The sequence below is a fragment of the Vidua macroura genome, unplaced genomic scaffold (assembly GCF_024509145.1).
Source record: "Vidua macroura isolate BioBank_ID:100142 unplaced genomic scaffold, ASM2450914v1 whyUn_scaffold_122, whole genome shotgun sequence".
Classification (NCBI taxonomy): Eukaryota; Metazoa; Chordata; class Aves; order Passeriformes; family Viduidae; genus Vidua; species Vidua macroura.
This window is the reverse complement of record NW_026530544.1, coordinates 461,361-474,254: the sequence shown is the minus strand read 5'-3', so window position 1 is coordinate 474,254 and position 12,894 is coordinate 461,361. Positions and strand designations below refer to the sequence as shown.

Here is a 12,894-nt window from a genome sequence, read left to right as displayed (position 1 = left end):
CCAGCCGAGCGCCGAATCATCCACCCCGCTCTCCCGCTGCCCGCTCGAAGTTTGAGGGGCGGGGACGCGGAAAACGCGCGGGCAAGGCGCGGAAAACGCGTGGGAAACGCGTGGGGTCCTGACCCACCGCGCCTCGAGGGCCGGGTCTGGCAGGATCGGTTCCTCCCTGCGCTGCCGCAGGCACCCCCACGGGATGGCGTTTACGAGCGGCGGGTGGAGGTTTTATGACCCTGCGCGGCCGCCGGCGTCACGTGACGGGCGCAACATGGCGGCGCCCATGTGAGGGGCGGCGCGGGGGAATGCGCGGGGCGGCGCGTGCGGGTGAGCGGGGGAGGGGAGGGACAAGGAGGGGACAAAGCGGGGACAGGGGGGGACAGGGAGAGGACCGGAGGACGCGGGGAAACACACCGGGACGGCACCCGCAGGGGGCGGGCTTTAGCCCCGCGGCCTTGCCCCGCGCCACGTGCTGGGGAAGGGGCGACAGGACGCGGTGCGACCCCCGGTCCCGTTTCGGGGGGCAGCTCTCCCCCTTCTCACGGGGTTCCGTGTCCTTCCTCCCATCCCGTTCCCCGCCTCTTCCTCCCCTTTTCCGGGGGGAGGGGGTCTCCTCCCCTTTTCCCGCCCTCCGGGGCCGAGCCCAAATTCCGCCGTTTTCCCCCCCAAAACCGCTCCGGTGCTGCCGTACCCCTCCCGTGACCCCCCCCCCCCGCGACAGCCGCCGCACTCAGGACCCTCTGCAGACGCCCCCCGGTGCCCCCTACCATGGACGGCGCTTCCCCCAACGGCTTGGCGACCCCGCCGGGCTCGGTGGCGACCCCGGAGGGCTCGGCGGGACCCCCCCAGAGCGAGGGGGGCCCCCCCGGTAGCGGCGAGACGCTGATCACCGAGGGTCGGGCCACCATCGTCTTCCCCAGCGCCAACGAGGTGTTCTACAACCCCGTGCAGGGCTTCAACCGCGACCTCACGTGAGCCGGGGGGGCTGGGGAGGGTCCTGGGGGGGGCTTGGGGGGCTCTGGGGAGGGTCCTGGGGGGGCTTGGGGGGGTCCTGAGGTGATCCTGGGGGCGTTTTAGGGGTTCTGGGATGGTCTTGGGGGTTTTTGGGGGTGATCCTGGAGGGTTTTGGGGTTCTGGGCTGCCCTGGAGGGGGTTTTGGGGTGTCACCCCCCCCCCGGGGATCCCTGACCCCCCCCTGTCCCCCCCAGCTGCGCCGTCCTGACAGAATTCGCTCGGCTCCAGCTGCGCCCCAAAGGAATTCGGGGTACGGCGCCTTCGGGGGGGCTCCCCATCCCCCCCCCCAGACCCCCTTTTCGGGGTTCCTTCACCCCCCCCCTCTTTTCCAGTGGTCCTTCCAGGCGAGGAGGAGCTGGGGGGGAGCCCCCAAAGCCCCCCCGAGGCCGGGGACCCCCCGACAGCCCCCGAGACCCCACGGACAGCGCGGCCGGGAGAGGCCTGCGAGGTGGGGGAGGGGTCTGGGGGTTTTGGTGGGGGGTCCCCGGGCACCCCCTGACTCCCCCCCCCCCCCCCGTGCCCCCGGGGGGGTTGTGGGGGGTCCCTGACCCCCCCCTGTGACCCCCCAGGGTGGGCTGCGGGTGCTGGAGGCGCTGGCGGCCTCGGGGCTGCGCTCCGTGCGCTTTGCCCGGGAGGTGCCAGGGCTCGGGGCCGTGGTGGCCAGTGACTGCTCCCTGCGGGCAACCGAGCTGATGGCCCGCAACGTGGCACGTAACGGCGTCGGGGGGCTGGTCACACCCCGGCTGGCCGATGCCAGGTGAGCCCAAATCCCGCTGGGAACAGGCCTGAGCCCCCAGTGCTGCCCAGAGCTTTGGGGCTGTGCTGGGAGGTGTCCCCAGTGTCCCCATGGGCACCCCAACACCTCCTGCCCCGGTCTGGGGTCTCTGGGGGAGTTTGGGGGGTCCCCACGACCCTTTTGCCCCCAGGAACCGATCCCAATGTCCCCAAGCGGCGTCAGGGACTGCCCCCCCTCCCCAAGCTGGGACCACACTGAGGGGGTCACCAAGGCTGGGGGTGTCCTGGGGGGACCCCAAAGGGGTACTGAGGGTCCAGCGGGGCTGTGGGGACCCCCCGTGTCCCCCCCAGGATGTTGATGTACCAAAGCAAAGCTCAGCGGGAACCGTTTGACGTCATCGACCTGGACCCCTACGGGAGCCCCACGCCTTTCCTGGACGCGGCCGTGCAGGCCGTGAGCGAGGGGGGTGAGTCTTGGGGGGGCTCTGGGGGACCCCCCCCAAACCCTCCCCAGGGCCCCCTGAACCCCGATTTGCCAGGGCTGCTGTGCGTGACCTGCACGGACATGGCGGTGATGGCCGGCAACAGCGCCGAGACCTGCTACAGCAAATACGGCGCCGTGTCCCTCAAGGGCAAGTTCTGCCACGAGATGGTCAGTGCTGGGGGGGGTCCCCTGTCCCCGGGGGGGTACTCCAGGGGATGTCCCACGTCCCCCTGTCCTCTCTGTCCCCCGCCAGGCCCTGCGGATCGTCCTGCACAGCCTCGACCTCCGTGCCAACTGTTACCAGCGCTTCGTGGTGCCGCTGCTGTCGGTCAGCGCCGACTTCTATGTGCGCGTCTTCGTCAGGGTCTTCACGGGCCAGGCCAAGGTCAAGGCCTCGGCCAGGTGAGGAGGGGTCCCCCCGGCGGGTTTTGGGGGGTCTCTGTGCCCCCCCCAGAGCCGCCCTGACCCCGTTTTCCCCACAGCAAGCAGGCGCTGGTGTTCCACTGCATGGGGTGCGGTACGCACCACCTGCAGCACCTGGGCAGGACCACGAGCCACGGCAGCGGGTACGGCCTCCCCCCTCCTCTCCCTGACCCCGAGCGATTTTGGGGTTCCTCGAGACCCTTGGGGGGTCCCCACGATCCTTTTGTGGGGGGGGCCAGTGACCACGTCTCCTCCTCCTCCAGCTTCAAGTACAGCGCAGCCACGGGGCCGCCCGTGGGTCCCACCTGCGAGTTCTGCCAGCAGCGCCACCAGGTGCATGCAACCCCCCCCCCCCCCACACCTCAGCACCCCCAAATGAGGCCCTGAACCCCCTTTTTTCCCCCTTCTAAAGGTGGGGGGCCCGGTGTGGGCAGAGCCCCTGCACGACCCCACGTTCGTGGAGGCTGTGCTGGCGGCGCTGGAGCGAAGCCCCGGGCGATTCTCGACGGAGCCGCGCATGCGGGGGATGCTGAGCGTCATCGCCGAGGTGACACGGGGGACAGCCCGGGTCTGGGGGGGACACCCCAACTGTGGGGACACCCTAGTTGTGGGGCTGACCGTGACCGTGGGGCTGCTTGTGGGGCAGGAGCTGAGCGATGTCCCCCTGTACTACACCCTGGACGGGCTGAGCAGCACCATCCGCAGCAACACGCCCTCCCTGCTGCAGCTCAGGTGGGGACCCCCAAACCACCTTGGGGTTTGCCCAAACCCCTTTAGGGACTACCTAAATGCCTTCAGAGACCCCCAAACCCCTTTAGGGACCCCCCTCACACCACCTCAGGGACCCCCAAATCCCTTTAGGGACCCCCTAAACTGTCTTGGGGACCCCCAGATCCTTTTAGAAACCACCTAAACCCCCTCAGGGACACCCAGACCCCTTCAGGGAACTGCACACCCTGTCCTGGGTCCCCCAAACCCCCTCAGGGACCCTCAAATTCCCCCAGAGACCCCCCCCAAATCCCCTCAAGGACCCCCCAAACCCCCTTGGGGACCCCAAATCCCTTTGGAGACCCCCTAAACCCCCTCAGGGAATCCCAAACCCCGTCCTGGCCCCCACAAACCCGTGTCGCCCCAGGTCGGCCCTGCTGCACGCGGGGTTCCGGGTCTCGCTGTCCCACGCCTGCCGCAATGCCGTCAAGACGGACGCGCCGCCGGCTGTGCTGTGGGACATCATGCGCTGCTGGGTGAGGAGGGGGCTCGGGGACCCCTCCCCACACTCAGGGGGTGCTGAACCCCCTTTTCCCACCTCCCCTTTCCCACTTTTACCCTGCTTTTTCCCAATTTTCCCCACTCTTTCCCAGGCCAAGCTCCACCCGGTGAAGCGGGAGCGGCTCCCAGACTCCAGCCCGGCCGCCCGGATCCTCTCGGTGGAGCCCACGTAGGACCTCTGGCGTGGGGTGGGGTTTGGGGGGACCCCAGACACCCCAAACCACCTGTCCGCCCCCCTCCCCTTTACCCCCATCCCAGGCTCCAGGCTTCCTTTGCCCTGCACGAGGACGCCAACCCCAGCTCCCGGAAGCGCGGCCTGAAGCGATTCCCAGAGAACCCTGAGGCTTTTTGGGGTCCCAAGGCCAGGGCCAAGCCTGGGTGAGGCCTGGGGGGGGGCTGCTTTGGGGATCCAGGTGCCCCCCACCCTTCTCAAGGGGGACATTCCCCCCTTTTTTCACTCGGGGTGGGGGCATAGACCCAAAAAAGGGGAAGGGATGAACCCCTTGCTCTATCCTTTTTGGGGGAGGTGCCCCTCGCCCTCTCCCCTTTTTGGGGGGTGGTCCCCAGCTCATTCCCGACCTTTCCAGGGGGGGCACTGCCCCCTCCCTGCAGGAGAAGCGGGAGCGGCTGCAGAACAAGCGGACGCAGCAGCCAGATGGGGCCAGGCTGAAACAATTCCCCTGCAAACGCTTCAAAGAGGTGGAGAGGGGGCCCCAAAATATGGGGGGGTGTCCCCAAAGTAAAAAGGGGATCCCTAAAATATGCACGGGGAGTGTGGGAATGGGGGGGCGGGTCCAGGAATGAGCAGGGAGGCAGGAAATAAAGGGAGAAAGGCTTTGGGGAAATAAAATGGGGGGGGGTTGGGAATAAAGAGGGGCTGCCTGGGAATTTGGGGGGATGTCCAGGAATAAGAACGGCGGGTAGTCTGTGAATGCAGAGGGGGGGGTTTGGGGCAGGTTCCAACCCCCCCCTTATTGTCCCTCCCCCACAGGGCACCTGTCCCCAAGGTGAGCAGTGCTGTTACTCCCACGAGCCCACCTCAGCTGCCCCCCATTAAAGGATGTCTGACCAAACTTGGGGGTGGCTTTAATGGACTTTTTTTCTGGGGGGGGGGGGGGGGGGCGGGGCTCAGGACCCCCCCAGCCCCTCCCTGGGCCCCTCGTAGCGCACGGAGGCCAGGAAGGTGCGGATCTCCATTGGCTCCAGCCTCACGCACTGTGGGTCCAGCTGGGCCAGCGGCCGGGGTTTGGGGGTGCCTGGGGGGGTAAGGAGGGCTGTGAGCGGGGGGCTGAGGGCTGAGAGCCTCCCCAGGACCCCCACAGCCCCCGGTACCTGTGGCTGTGTTCCAGAGCAGGCGGGACACGCTGTGCAGGGGGATGTCCCCCCCAAGGGCCATCTCCTGCACTGAGGTGATGGTGAAGGCCGAGAAAAGGGTCTGGGGGTGGTGGGGAGCTGTCAGAGACCCCCCCCAGAACCACCCCAAATACCAGCCCAGGCTGGGGGGGACTGTCAGAGACCCCCCAGACCCTCCCCAACCCCACCCCAGGGGCTGCAGGAGGCTGAGTGAGGGAGGGGCACCCTGGGAGCCGTCCCAGACCCCCTAGAGCAGCCTCAGGACCCCCAGAAGGGTCACCTGGCACAGGTGACTCCACAACCCCTCCCCTCTCACCTGGCACAGGTAACCCCAGAACACCTCACCTGTCACAAGTAATCCCAAAGCCTCACCCCCCTCCCCGGCAGTGCCCCCCAGACCCCTGTTGCCAGTCAGGACCCCCATGCTGACCGTCAGGTCCACGCTGAGGGGCCGGGAGCCATTGTGGCTCTCACCACGCTCGAACAGGTGCTCGAGGCGCAGCAGGACGGCCCCGGGGCCACGTGGCTCCACCGTCAGCAGGTGCAGGCCAGGGGGCAGCGCCCGCCGCAGTGCCGAGAACTGTGCGGAGGGACGGGCAGGTGAGCCGGGAGAGCGCGCCCCGCTCACCTGGCACAGATCACCCTGCAGCCCCTCCCCGCTCACCTGGCGCAGGTGAGGCCCTGGGCCGGGTGCCAGCACCACGGATGGTGATGTCACCATCTCCTGTGCCCGTGGCCGGTGCTGGTCGGCCGCGGCCGCTGCCGTGTCCAGCAGCACCAGGTGGCGGCCCCGCACCACCAGGCCCCGCCCATCGGCCCCGGGCTCGTCCAGCGGCTCCCCCAGCCCCCGGTTGTCATCGTTCAGGAGCCGCCGGTGCACCTGGAGGGGACGCAGGTGATGTCACAGGTGTCCCCTCCCTCGGGGTCCCCCCCCAGGGTGTCCCCGGCTCACCATGAGCTCCAGGGACCCATCCATGATGCTGCTGCCTCCCTGGGAACGATCTGTCAGCACCGTCAGCTGCACCTTCTCGTCCTGCCCAGGTGGGACAGGTGTGAGGAGGGTGGGGCGGGGCCAAGGTGTGCCCTGCCCAGCCCCAGCTGTGTCCAGGTGTGTCCAGCCCAGCCCCAGTACCTTGATGAAGATCCGCGTGTTCACAGGGTAATAATTCCCTGCCACGGGCTCGCTCTGGCTCAGGTTCCAGGTGGGCCGGTAGTCACGCCTGGGGGGGCCCGGGGGGAGTCACAGGGGTCCCATGGAGCCCCTGGGGGGGGTCCCGGGGGTCACCTGAGCCCCCTCACCTGCGCTCCAGCACCTGGCGCCCGTTGGAGTCGGTGTAGAAGCGCCCGGCCGTGCGCAGCGGGGTCTCGAAGCGGCTGATGACCTCCTTGCCCAGCCCGTCCCTGGGGAGAGGGACAGGGGTGTCACCACCAGGGGGTCCCCAGGGGAGGTCTGGGGGTTCCCGAGACCCCTGCCCAGACTCACGCCACGGGTATGGGCCCCACAGTCCACTCCAGCTCCAGGTAGGGCTGCCCCGGGCGCAGCCGCAGCACCTGCGAGCACCACGCCGAGAAGTTCTGGTGCAGCTCCTGCACCAGCGCCGTCTGGAGGTACACAGCGACACTCAGCGACATCTACAGACCCCCACCCCCAAATCCAAGGGGGGACACACCCGGGACCCCCGCCCACCTTGAGCAGGCGCGTGGCCGCGCGTTTGGCCACAGGGATGGGCGCAGAGGCGTTGGGCCGGAAGATGTAAGCGCCCGAGGCCTGGGGGCTCAGCCCGTCCCCGGCGCTGGCGTTGTACCTGGGGGGGCCAGGGGAGCTCAGGGGGATCCCCCAGCTGGGGACCCCCCCCCAAAACCCACCGAGGGTGTCCCCAGACTCACCAGTAAAAGCTCTGGAAGACAGGCAGTGAGAAGCCCTTGGCCAGGTTCTGGATCTCCAGCAGGTGCCCCGTGACGGGGTCAAACCGGACCCGCAGGTGCTGGGGGCGGTGGGGGGGAACATAGGTAGGTCACCCCCCCACCCCTCCCCAGGCCACCCAGTCACCCCCCAACTGGTTTAACTGGGAGCTGGGACTCACCCCCCACTGCCCAGCCACCCCCCCAGATCCACGTCCCTCCCCGATGTCCCCTTACCTCGTTCTCGAGCTGTGGCTCTGGGTCCCCTGAGGGCCACCTGGGGGGGTCCCAGGGGGCCCCCGGGCTCAGCTGCTTCACCTGAAAGGTGCTGAACCCCAAGGGGGGGGCCCAGGCCTGGAACAGGAGCTCCCCTGGGGCCCCCCCAGCACCGCCCCGCAGCTGCCGGGTCACGCCGGACACCGGGACCACCTATGGGGGGTGAGGGGGTGTCAGGGGTCACGGGAGAGGAGGGTTTAGTGGGTACAGGTGGGCAAGGGGAGACCAGGCTCACCTGGCTAGCCACGGGCTGGCCCTGAGGGTCGGTCACGGCATAGGAGGTGGCCCTGACCGGCAGCCGCACGGGCCAGGTCATGTCCCAGGCCAGGGGGTTGTAGAGGATCACGGTGAACTGGGGAGGGGTCACACGGTGAAGAGAGGGATGTCAGTCCCTGGGGACCCCCAGAGCACCCCCGAAAGCCCCCCCCACCAAGTGCTCACGTGAGGGGTGGTCTCGCTGAGGGGGCACACGCTGATGTTGAGGGCGTTGCAGAACACAAGGGGCTCCTTGGTGCCCCCCAGAAGGGACAGGGCGTTGGCCACCAGCACCTGCCGGGAGTGGCCAGAATTTGGGGGGGGTCGCTGGGTCACCCCCAGCCCTGCCCTTATCCCCCAAAGCCCACCTGGACCCCGGGAAGGTGTGGGGCTCACCTGGCAGCTGTCCCAGCCCTTGGCCAGCTGCCGGGCGTAGTCGTCGGCCACGTGCTGCCTCTCGGTGCCGGCCACAGCGTCATGGTGCTGGGCCACAGCCACGGCCTCACCTTGGGGAGGGGAAAAGGGGGTGTCAGCGGGGTTTGGGGTTCCCCAGGTCCCCTCCAGGTGTCCCCCCAGGTACTCACGGAGCACGGAGCTGTCCCCAGGGCCGTAGGGACCGACCCGTGCCGAGGGCCCTGCCAGGGCTTCCAGCTGGCTGCAGATCTGAGGGCGCAGAATCGGTGTCTGAGGGGGATCCCTGCTGCCCGAGAGGGGGGGTCCCCAAGGCCTGGAGGGGTGCCCAGGTGCCCCCCACCTGCAGGAAGCCGCTGCTGAGCCGCTCGTAGCCCTTGAAGGCCGGGCGGCTGCTGAAGAAGCCAGTCCAGAACTGATGGGGCCCATCCGAGTAGGGGAAGAAATCGTCGGTCTTCAGGGGCCTGGGGGATACCCCAGCTGTCTGTCCGTCTGTCCATCCGTCCCACCTGCCCCTCGGCCCCTCCCCTGTCCCTCAGCTCCACCCCTCACCAGGTGAGGTTGGCCCGGTGCAGCTCCCGCAGGTAACAGGAGGGGGTGGAGTACAGGGCATGGACGCGGCTGCCGTTGGCTTGCTGGGGACAGAGTGGGGGTCAAGGACGGCCCAGGGTGTTTGGGGACACCAGGAGGGGTTTGGGGACACTGGGGGGGTTTGGGGACAGCCCCTCACCCGGGCGTTGGCATGAGCGATGAGCTTGTCCAGGTTCTTGAACCACAGGTGGGCATTCTCATAGTGGAAGTCGGAGCCCATGGTCATCAGGATGTGGTTGGTGCGGTACTGCCGGGCCTGGGGAGGGGGACACGGCTCAGGACCCCTGCCCGGGGCACAGGGACAGCCAGGGACCCCATCCCAGGGGACAGGGAAACCTAGGACACCAGGGGATCCCACCCTGGGGGACAAGGACCTTTGGGAACCCCACCCCAGGGGGCAGGGACACCCAAGGACACCCGGGAATCCCATCCCAGGGGACAGAGACACACAGAGACCCCACCCCAGGGGGACAGGGACCTTTGGGAACCCCCACCCCCGGAGGTCCCGGCCCCCCTGTCAGGACCTGGGTGGCCGCCGCCTCCAGGAAGGAGGTGACCACGGAGTCCACGTTGCGCTCGGGGCCGTCGCCGTCCACCACGGGGGGGTCGGTGCAGAGCTGGTCCCAGCACAGCCCCGCAGGGGGGTTGTACGTGTTGGGCAGGATCCCTGGGGACAGCAGTGTCACCTCCCCGGCCACCAGGGCCGGGGGGACAGGGAACACGGCTGGGATGGGGTGAAGGGGGAGAAATGGGAAGGGGACACGATAGGGACAGGAGGGAGGGGTGGGGGACACTGGGGGTGGCATGGATGGGGATGGGAGGGGGTGGGGACACTGGGATAACCTGGATGGGGACAAGTGGGAGGGGCTGGGGTCAGTCCTGGGAGGGGACAAAGGACAAAGCCTTGGGAAGGGATGGCAGGGGACAGGAGGGGAGGGGACAGGGGGCAGTTTGGGGGTCACTGCAGGGGGACGGGGCAGCTTGGGGGTCCCGGGGGGGATCACCAGTGAAGATGTCGGTGCGGGGGGGGGCCAGGCTCGTGCTGCCCCTCCACAGCAGCTCCAGCTCCCGGCGCTGCAGCCGCGCCCACTTGTCCTGGTGGTCCACACGGCCCACGAAGAGCCCATCGTAGCCCATCTGGGGGGCACAGGGGGGTTGTTGGGAATGCCAAAGGGGAGTTTGGGGGTGCTGAGAAGGTTGGGAGCGCCAGGGAAGGTTTTGGGGTGCAAGGGGAAGGTTTGGGGATCCCGAGGGTTGTTTGGGTACGCAAGGGAAGGTTTGGGGATGCAGGGGAAGCTCCGGGGAGGTTTGGGGTTCCCAGGGAAACTCTGGGGATGCAGGTGAAGCTCAGGGGGTGCACAGGGCGGTGTTCCGGGGGTTGCCCCACCTGGGCGAAGGTGGCAGCCAGCTCGCGGGCGTGGCCGAAGGGGTCGATCTGCCAGGCCACGCGGGGTGTGCCGCAGGCCCCGAAGAGGCGGCGCAGGAAGCGCCGACCCAGGGCCAGCTGCTCCAGGGCCCCCCCGTAGTGCGCTGCCGCCTCGTCGTTCATGCACCAGCCCCCCCCCACCAGCTCCAGCCGGCCTGGGGGGGGGGGGGGGGGCGGGGGGACAGAGCCCCAAAATCCCCTCAGGGGACACCCCAGGCTTGGCGACCGCCCGCCCCCACCATCGGGGTGAGCCCCACAGGGTCACAGAGAGCCCAGAGCCCAGCCCAGGGTCCCAGTGAACCCCCCCACATGGTTACCCATGTCCATTTCAGTGCCCCCAGTCCCTCCCAGTGCCCCTCCCAATGTCCTTCCCAGTCCCTCCCAGTGTCACCCAATCCCTCCCAGGGTCTCCCATGTCCATTTCAGTGCCCCCCAATCCCTCCCAGTGTCACCCAGTCCCTCCCAGTGCCCCCCATGCCCCTCCCAGTGCCCCCCATGCCCCTCCCAGTGCCCCGTACCCTCCTGCACCAGCTCCCTGACCAGCCTGCGCGTGGCCTGGTCCTGCTGCTGCCACCAGCGTGCCAGGAACGCCACCTCGGCGTAGACGAAGCGCCGTGAGGGGTCGGTGGCCAACTGGGCCACCACCGAGTCCAGGATGTACTGGACCCCTGCGTGCTGATCCCGGTTCCGCACTGGGGGGCACGGGGGGCACCGAGTCACCCCGAAACCCCGGCCCAGGCTGTGGGGACACTCGGGACTGGGGACATCCCCGGGGGGGGATCTGGGGGGTGCTGGCCCCCGGAGGGGACAGCGGGGACACGCACAAAGTGCCACGTGACAAAGGGCAGCCACAGGGGCCATCGGGGTCACTCAGTGTCCCCTTGCCACGTCACCCCCACCCCCCCCGCCCGCACCTGTCCCTCCCTCAGGTGACACCACCCCCACCTGCACAGCAGCCCTGGGGACGTCCCCTCCCCCCCGGTGTCCACAGTGTCGCCACGCACCCCCATAGTAGTATTGGTCCACCGTCTTGAGCCACCCCACGTCGTCGTGCGAGTGCGGCACCAGGTGGACGTTCAGCATGTCCGGCCGGGTCGGAGGACACGACTGGGGGGGTTTAGGGGGGACTCGGACCAGGCTGGGCCCGCGGCACCCCCGGAACCCCCCCGGGATCCCCCCCGCCGCCTCCCCGGCGTGGCCGTTGAGCTCCGGAAGCGGTTGCAAAACCAATGACCGCCAGTTCCCGTTTCCTCAGCGTCCCCAGCTCACCCCAGCGCCCCCAGTTCTCCCAGTTCCCGTTTCCTCAGATCGCTCCGGTGCCCCCTCAGCCCTTCCCGGTGTCCCCAGCCTACGGCAGCTCCCGTTACCCAGCCCCCCCCGCCACCTGCTCCAATGTCCACAGGCAACCCCAGTGCCCCCAGTCCGTCTGTCCGAGGCCTCCCAATCCCACCTGGTAGCCGCAGCCCGCGGCGGCCCCGCTCAGGAGCAGGAGCAGCAGCAACGGCAGCACCGCCGCCCCGGGCAGAGCCATGACACCCGCGCTCACGTGACCGCGCCCTCACATGACACGCGGGCTCGCACCGCCCCGCCCCCCCACTGCATACGGCAGCCAATGGGCGGCCGGGAAAAGTCGCTGCGGCCACGCCCCACCCACGCTCTAATTCGCTGCTGCTGCCCTAAGGGGTGGAGCGTAAGGGAGACAGCACGGGGAAGGGGGGGCAGGAACGACAACAGAAGAGAGCCAATGAGGAGGAGGAGCGGGTGTGATTGACAGCTCTCCGGAGGGCGTCTGCAACGGCGGGAGGTTTGAGCTGGGGGCAGCTTGGGTCTGCGACACATCCGCGATCGTTTGGATTTTTGGAGGTGTCCGGCCACTCAGGGCCACAGGACCCTGGAGGCAAAGATCAGCCTTTTTCCTTGGGAAAGAAAAGTGGCCAGCCCAGGTTCCTGATGTCAGTTTGTAGGGTTCCCTTGGGACTGTCAGGGCAGCACAGGTTTGAGCTGGGGGCAGCTTGGGTCTGCGACACATCCTAGATCGTTTGGATTTTTGGAGGTGTCCGGCCACTCAGGGCCACAGGCCCCTGGAGACACAGACCGGTCCTTTTCCCTGGGAAAGAAAAGTGGCCAGCCCAGGTTCCTGATGTCAGTTTGTAGGGTTCCCTTGGGACTGTCAAAGCAGCACAGGTTTGAGGTGGGGGCAGCTTGGGTCTGCGACACATCTTCGATCGTTTGGATTTTTTGAGGTGTCCGGCCACTTCAGGGCCACAGGCCCCTGGAGACAAAGACCGGTCCTTTTCCCTGGGAAAGAAAAGTGGCCAGCCCAGGTTCCTGATGTCAGTTTGTAGGGTTCCCTTGGGACTGTCAGGGCAGCACAGGTTTGAGCTGGGGGCAGCTTGGGTCTGCGACACATCTTCGATCGTTTGGATTTTTGGAGGTGTCCGGCCACTTCAGGGCCACAGGCCCCTGGAGGCAAAATTCAGCCTTTTTCCCTGGGAAAGAAAAGTGGCCAGCCCAGGTTCCTGATGTCAGTTTGTAGGGTTCCCTTGGGACTGTCAGGGCAGCACAGGTTTGAGGTGGGGGCAGCTTGGGTCTGCAACACATCTTCGATCGTTTGGATTTTTGGAGGTGTCCGGCCACTTCAGGGCCACAGGCCCCTGGAGGCAAAATTCAGCCTTTTTCCCTGGGAAAGAAAAGTGGCCAGCCCAGGTTCCTGATGTCAGTTTGTAGGGTTCCCTTGGGACTGTCAGGGCAGCACAGGTTT

At 67.9% G+C, this 12,894-nt stretch overlaps 2 protein-coding genes across 8 annotated transcripts; one reads left to right on the top strand and one right to left on the bottom strand.

Moving 5' to 3' along the window:
- The first annotated feature begins 18 nt into the window (after positions 1–18).
- TRMT1 (tRNA methyltransferase 1) lies at positions 19–4,992 on the top strand. 6 transcript variants are annotated; one of them, XM_054004787.1, is made up of 17 exons: positions 19–279; positions 741–965; positions 1,203–1,258; positions 1,341–1,456; positions 1,578–1,765; positions 2,095–2,210; positions 2,283–2,395; positions 2,481–2,629; positions 2,710–2,793; positions 2,914–2,983; positions 3,063–3,197; positions 3,297–3,382; positions 3,786–3,894; positions 4,012–4,088; positions 4,178–4,297; positions 4,507–4,618; positions 4,911–4,992. In XM_054004787.1, exons 1-17 carry the CDS (start codon positions 194–196, stop codon positions 4,974–4,976), a joined length of 1,908 nt encoding a protein of 635 aa, XP_053860762.1. In that variant the 5' UTR covers positions 19–193; the 3' UTR covers positions 4,977–4,992. The 6 variants fall into 6 exon arrangements, with proteins under 6 accessions (XP_053860762.1, XP_053860761.1, XP_053860763.1 ...); XM_054004786.1 differs by having other exon boundaries at positions 219–321; positions 716–965; XM_054004788.1 differs by having other exon boundaries at positions 220–321.
- On the bottom strand, positions 4,989–11,713 carry MAN2B1 (mannosidase alpha class 2B member 1). 2 transcript variants are annotated; one of them, XM_054004785.1, is made up of 24 exons: positions 11,584–11,711; positions 11,138–11,240; positions 10,652–10,825; positions 10,095–10,288; positions 9,712–9,844; positions 9,232–9,374; positions 8,847–8,963; positions 8,669–8,751; positions 8,460–8,580; positions 8,290–8,368; positions 8,102–8,211; positions 7,892–7,999; positions 7,686–7,802; positions 7,412–7,603; positions 7,160–7,257; positions 6,960–7,077; positions 6,756–6,874; positions 6,572–6,673; positions 6,405–6,492; positions 6,225–6,305; positions 5,937–6,152; positions 5,703–5,852; positions 5,252–5,354; positions 4,989–5,175 (listed from the first exon to the last, which is right to left on the bottom strand). In XM_054004785.1, exons 1-24 carry the CDS (start codon positions 11,662–11,664, stop codon positions 5,048–5,050), a joined length of 2,958 nt encoding a protein of 985 aa, XP_053860760.1. In that variant the 5' UTR covers positions 11,665–11,711; the 3' UTR covers positions 4,989–5,047. The 2 variants fall into 2 exon arrangements, with proteins under 2 accessions (XP_053860760.1, XP_053860759.1); XM_054004784.1 differs by having other exon boundaries at positions 5,703–6,152; positions 11,584–11,713.
- Positions 11,714–12,894: the final 1,181 nt, after the last annotated feature.

Excerpts from the sequence above, each read along its gene's own strand:
- TRMT1 (XM_054004786.1), top strand. The coding sequence starts at position 225 with ATGACCCTGCGCGGCCGCCGGCGTCACGTGACGGGCGCAACATGGCGG. Across the intron at positions 322-715 it reads GCGCGGGGCGGCGCGTGCGG|CCGCCGCACTCAGGACCCTC; the intron begins GTGAGCGGGGGA and ends CCCCCGCGACAG. Across the intron at positions 3,383-3,785 it reads CCCTCCCTGCTGCAGCTCAG|GTCGGCCCTGCTGCACGCGG; the intron begins GTGGGGACCCCC and ends GTGTCGCCCCAG.
- MAN2B1 (XM_054004784.1), bottom strand. The coding sequence starts at position 11,664 with ATGGCTCTGCCCGGGGCGGCGGTGCTGCCGTTGCTGCTGCTCCTGCTC. Across the intron at positions 8,000-8,101 it reads AGGGCTGGGACAGCTGCCAG|GTGCTGGTGGCCAACGCCCT; the intron begins GTGAGCCCCACA and ends CACTCCCGGCAG. Across the intron at positions 6,153-6,224 it reads ATGGGTCCCTGGAGCTCATG|GTGCACCGGCGGCTCCTGAA; the intron begins GTGAGCCGGGGA and ends CGTCCCCTCCAG.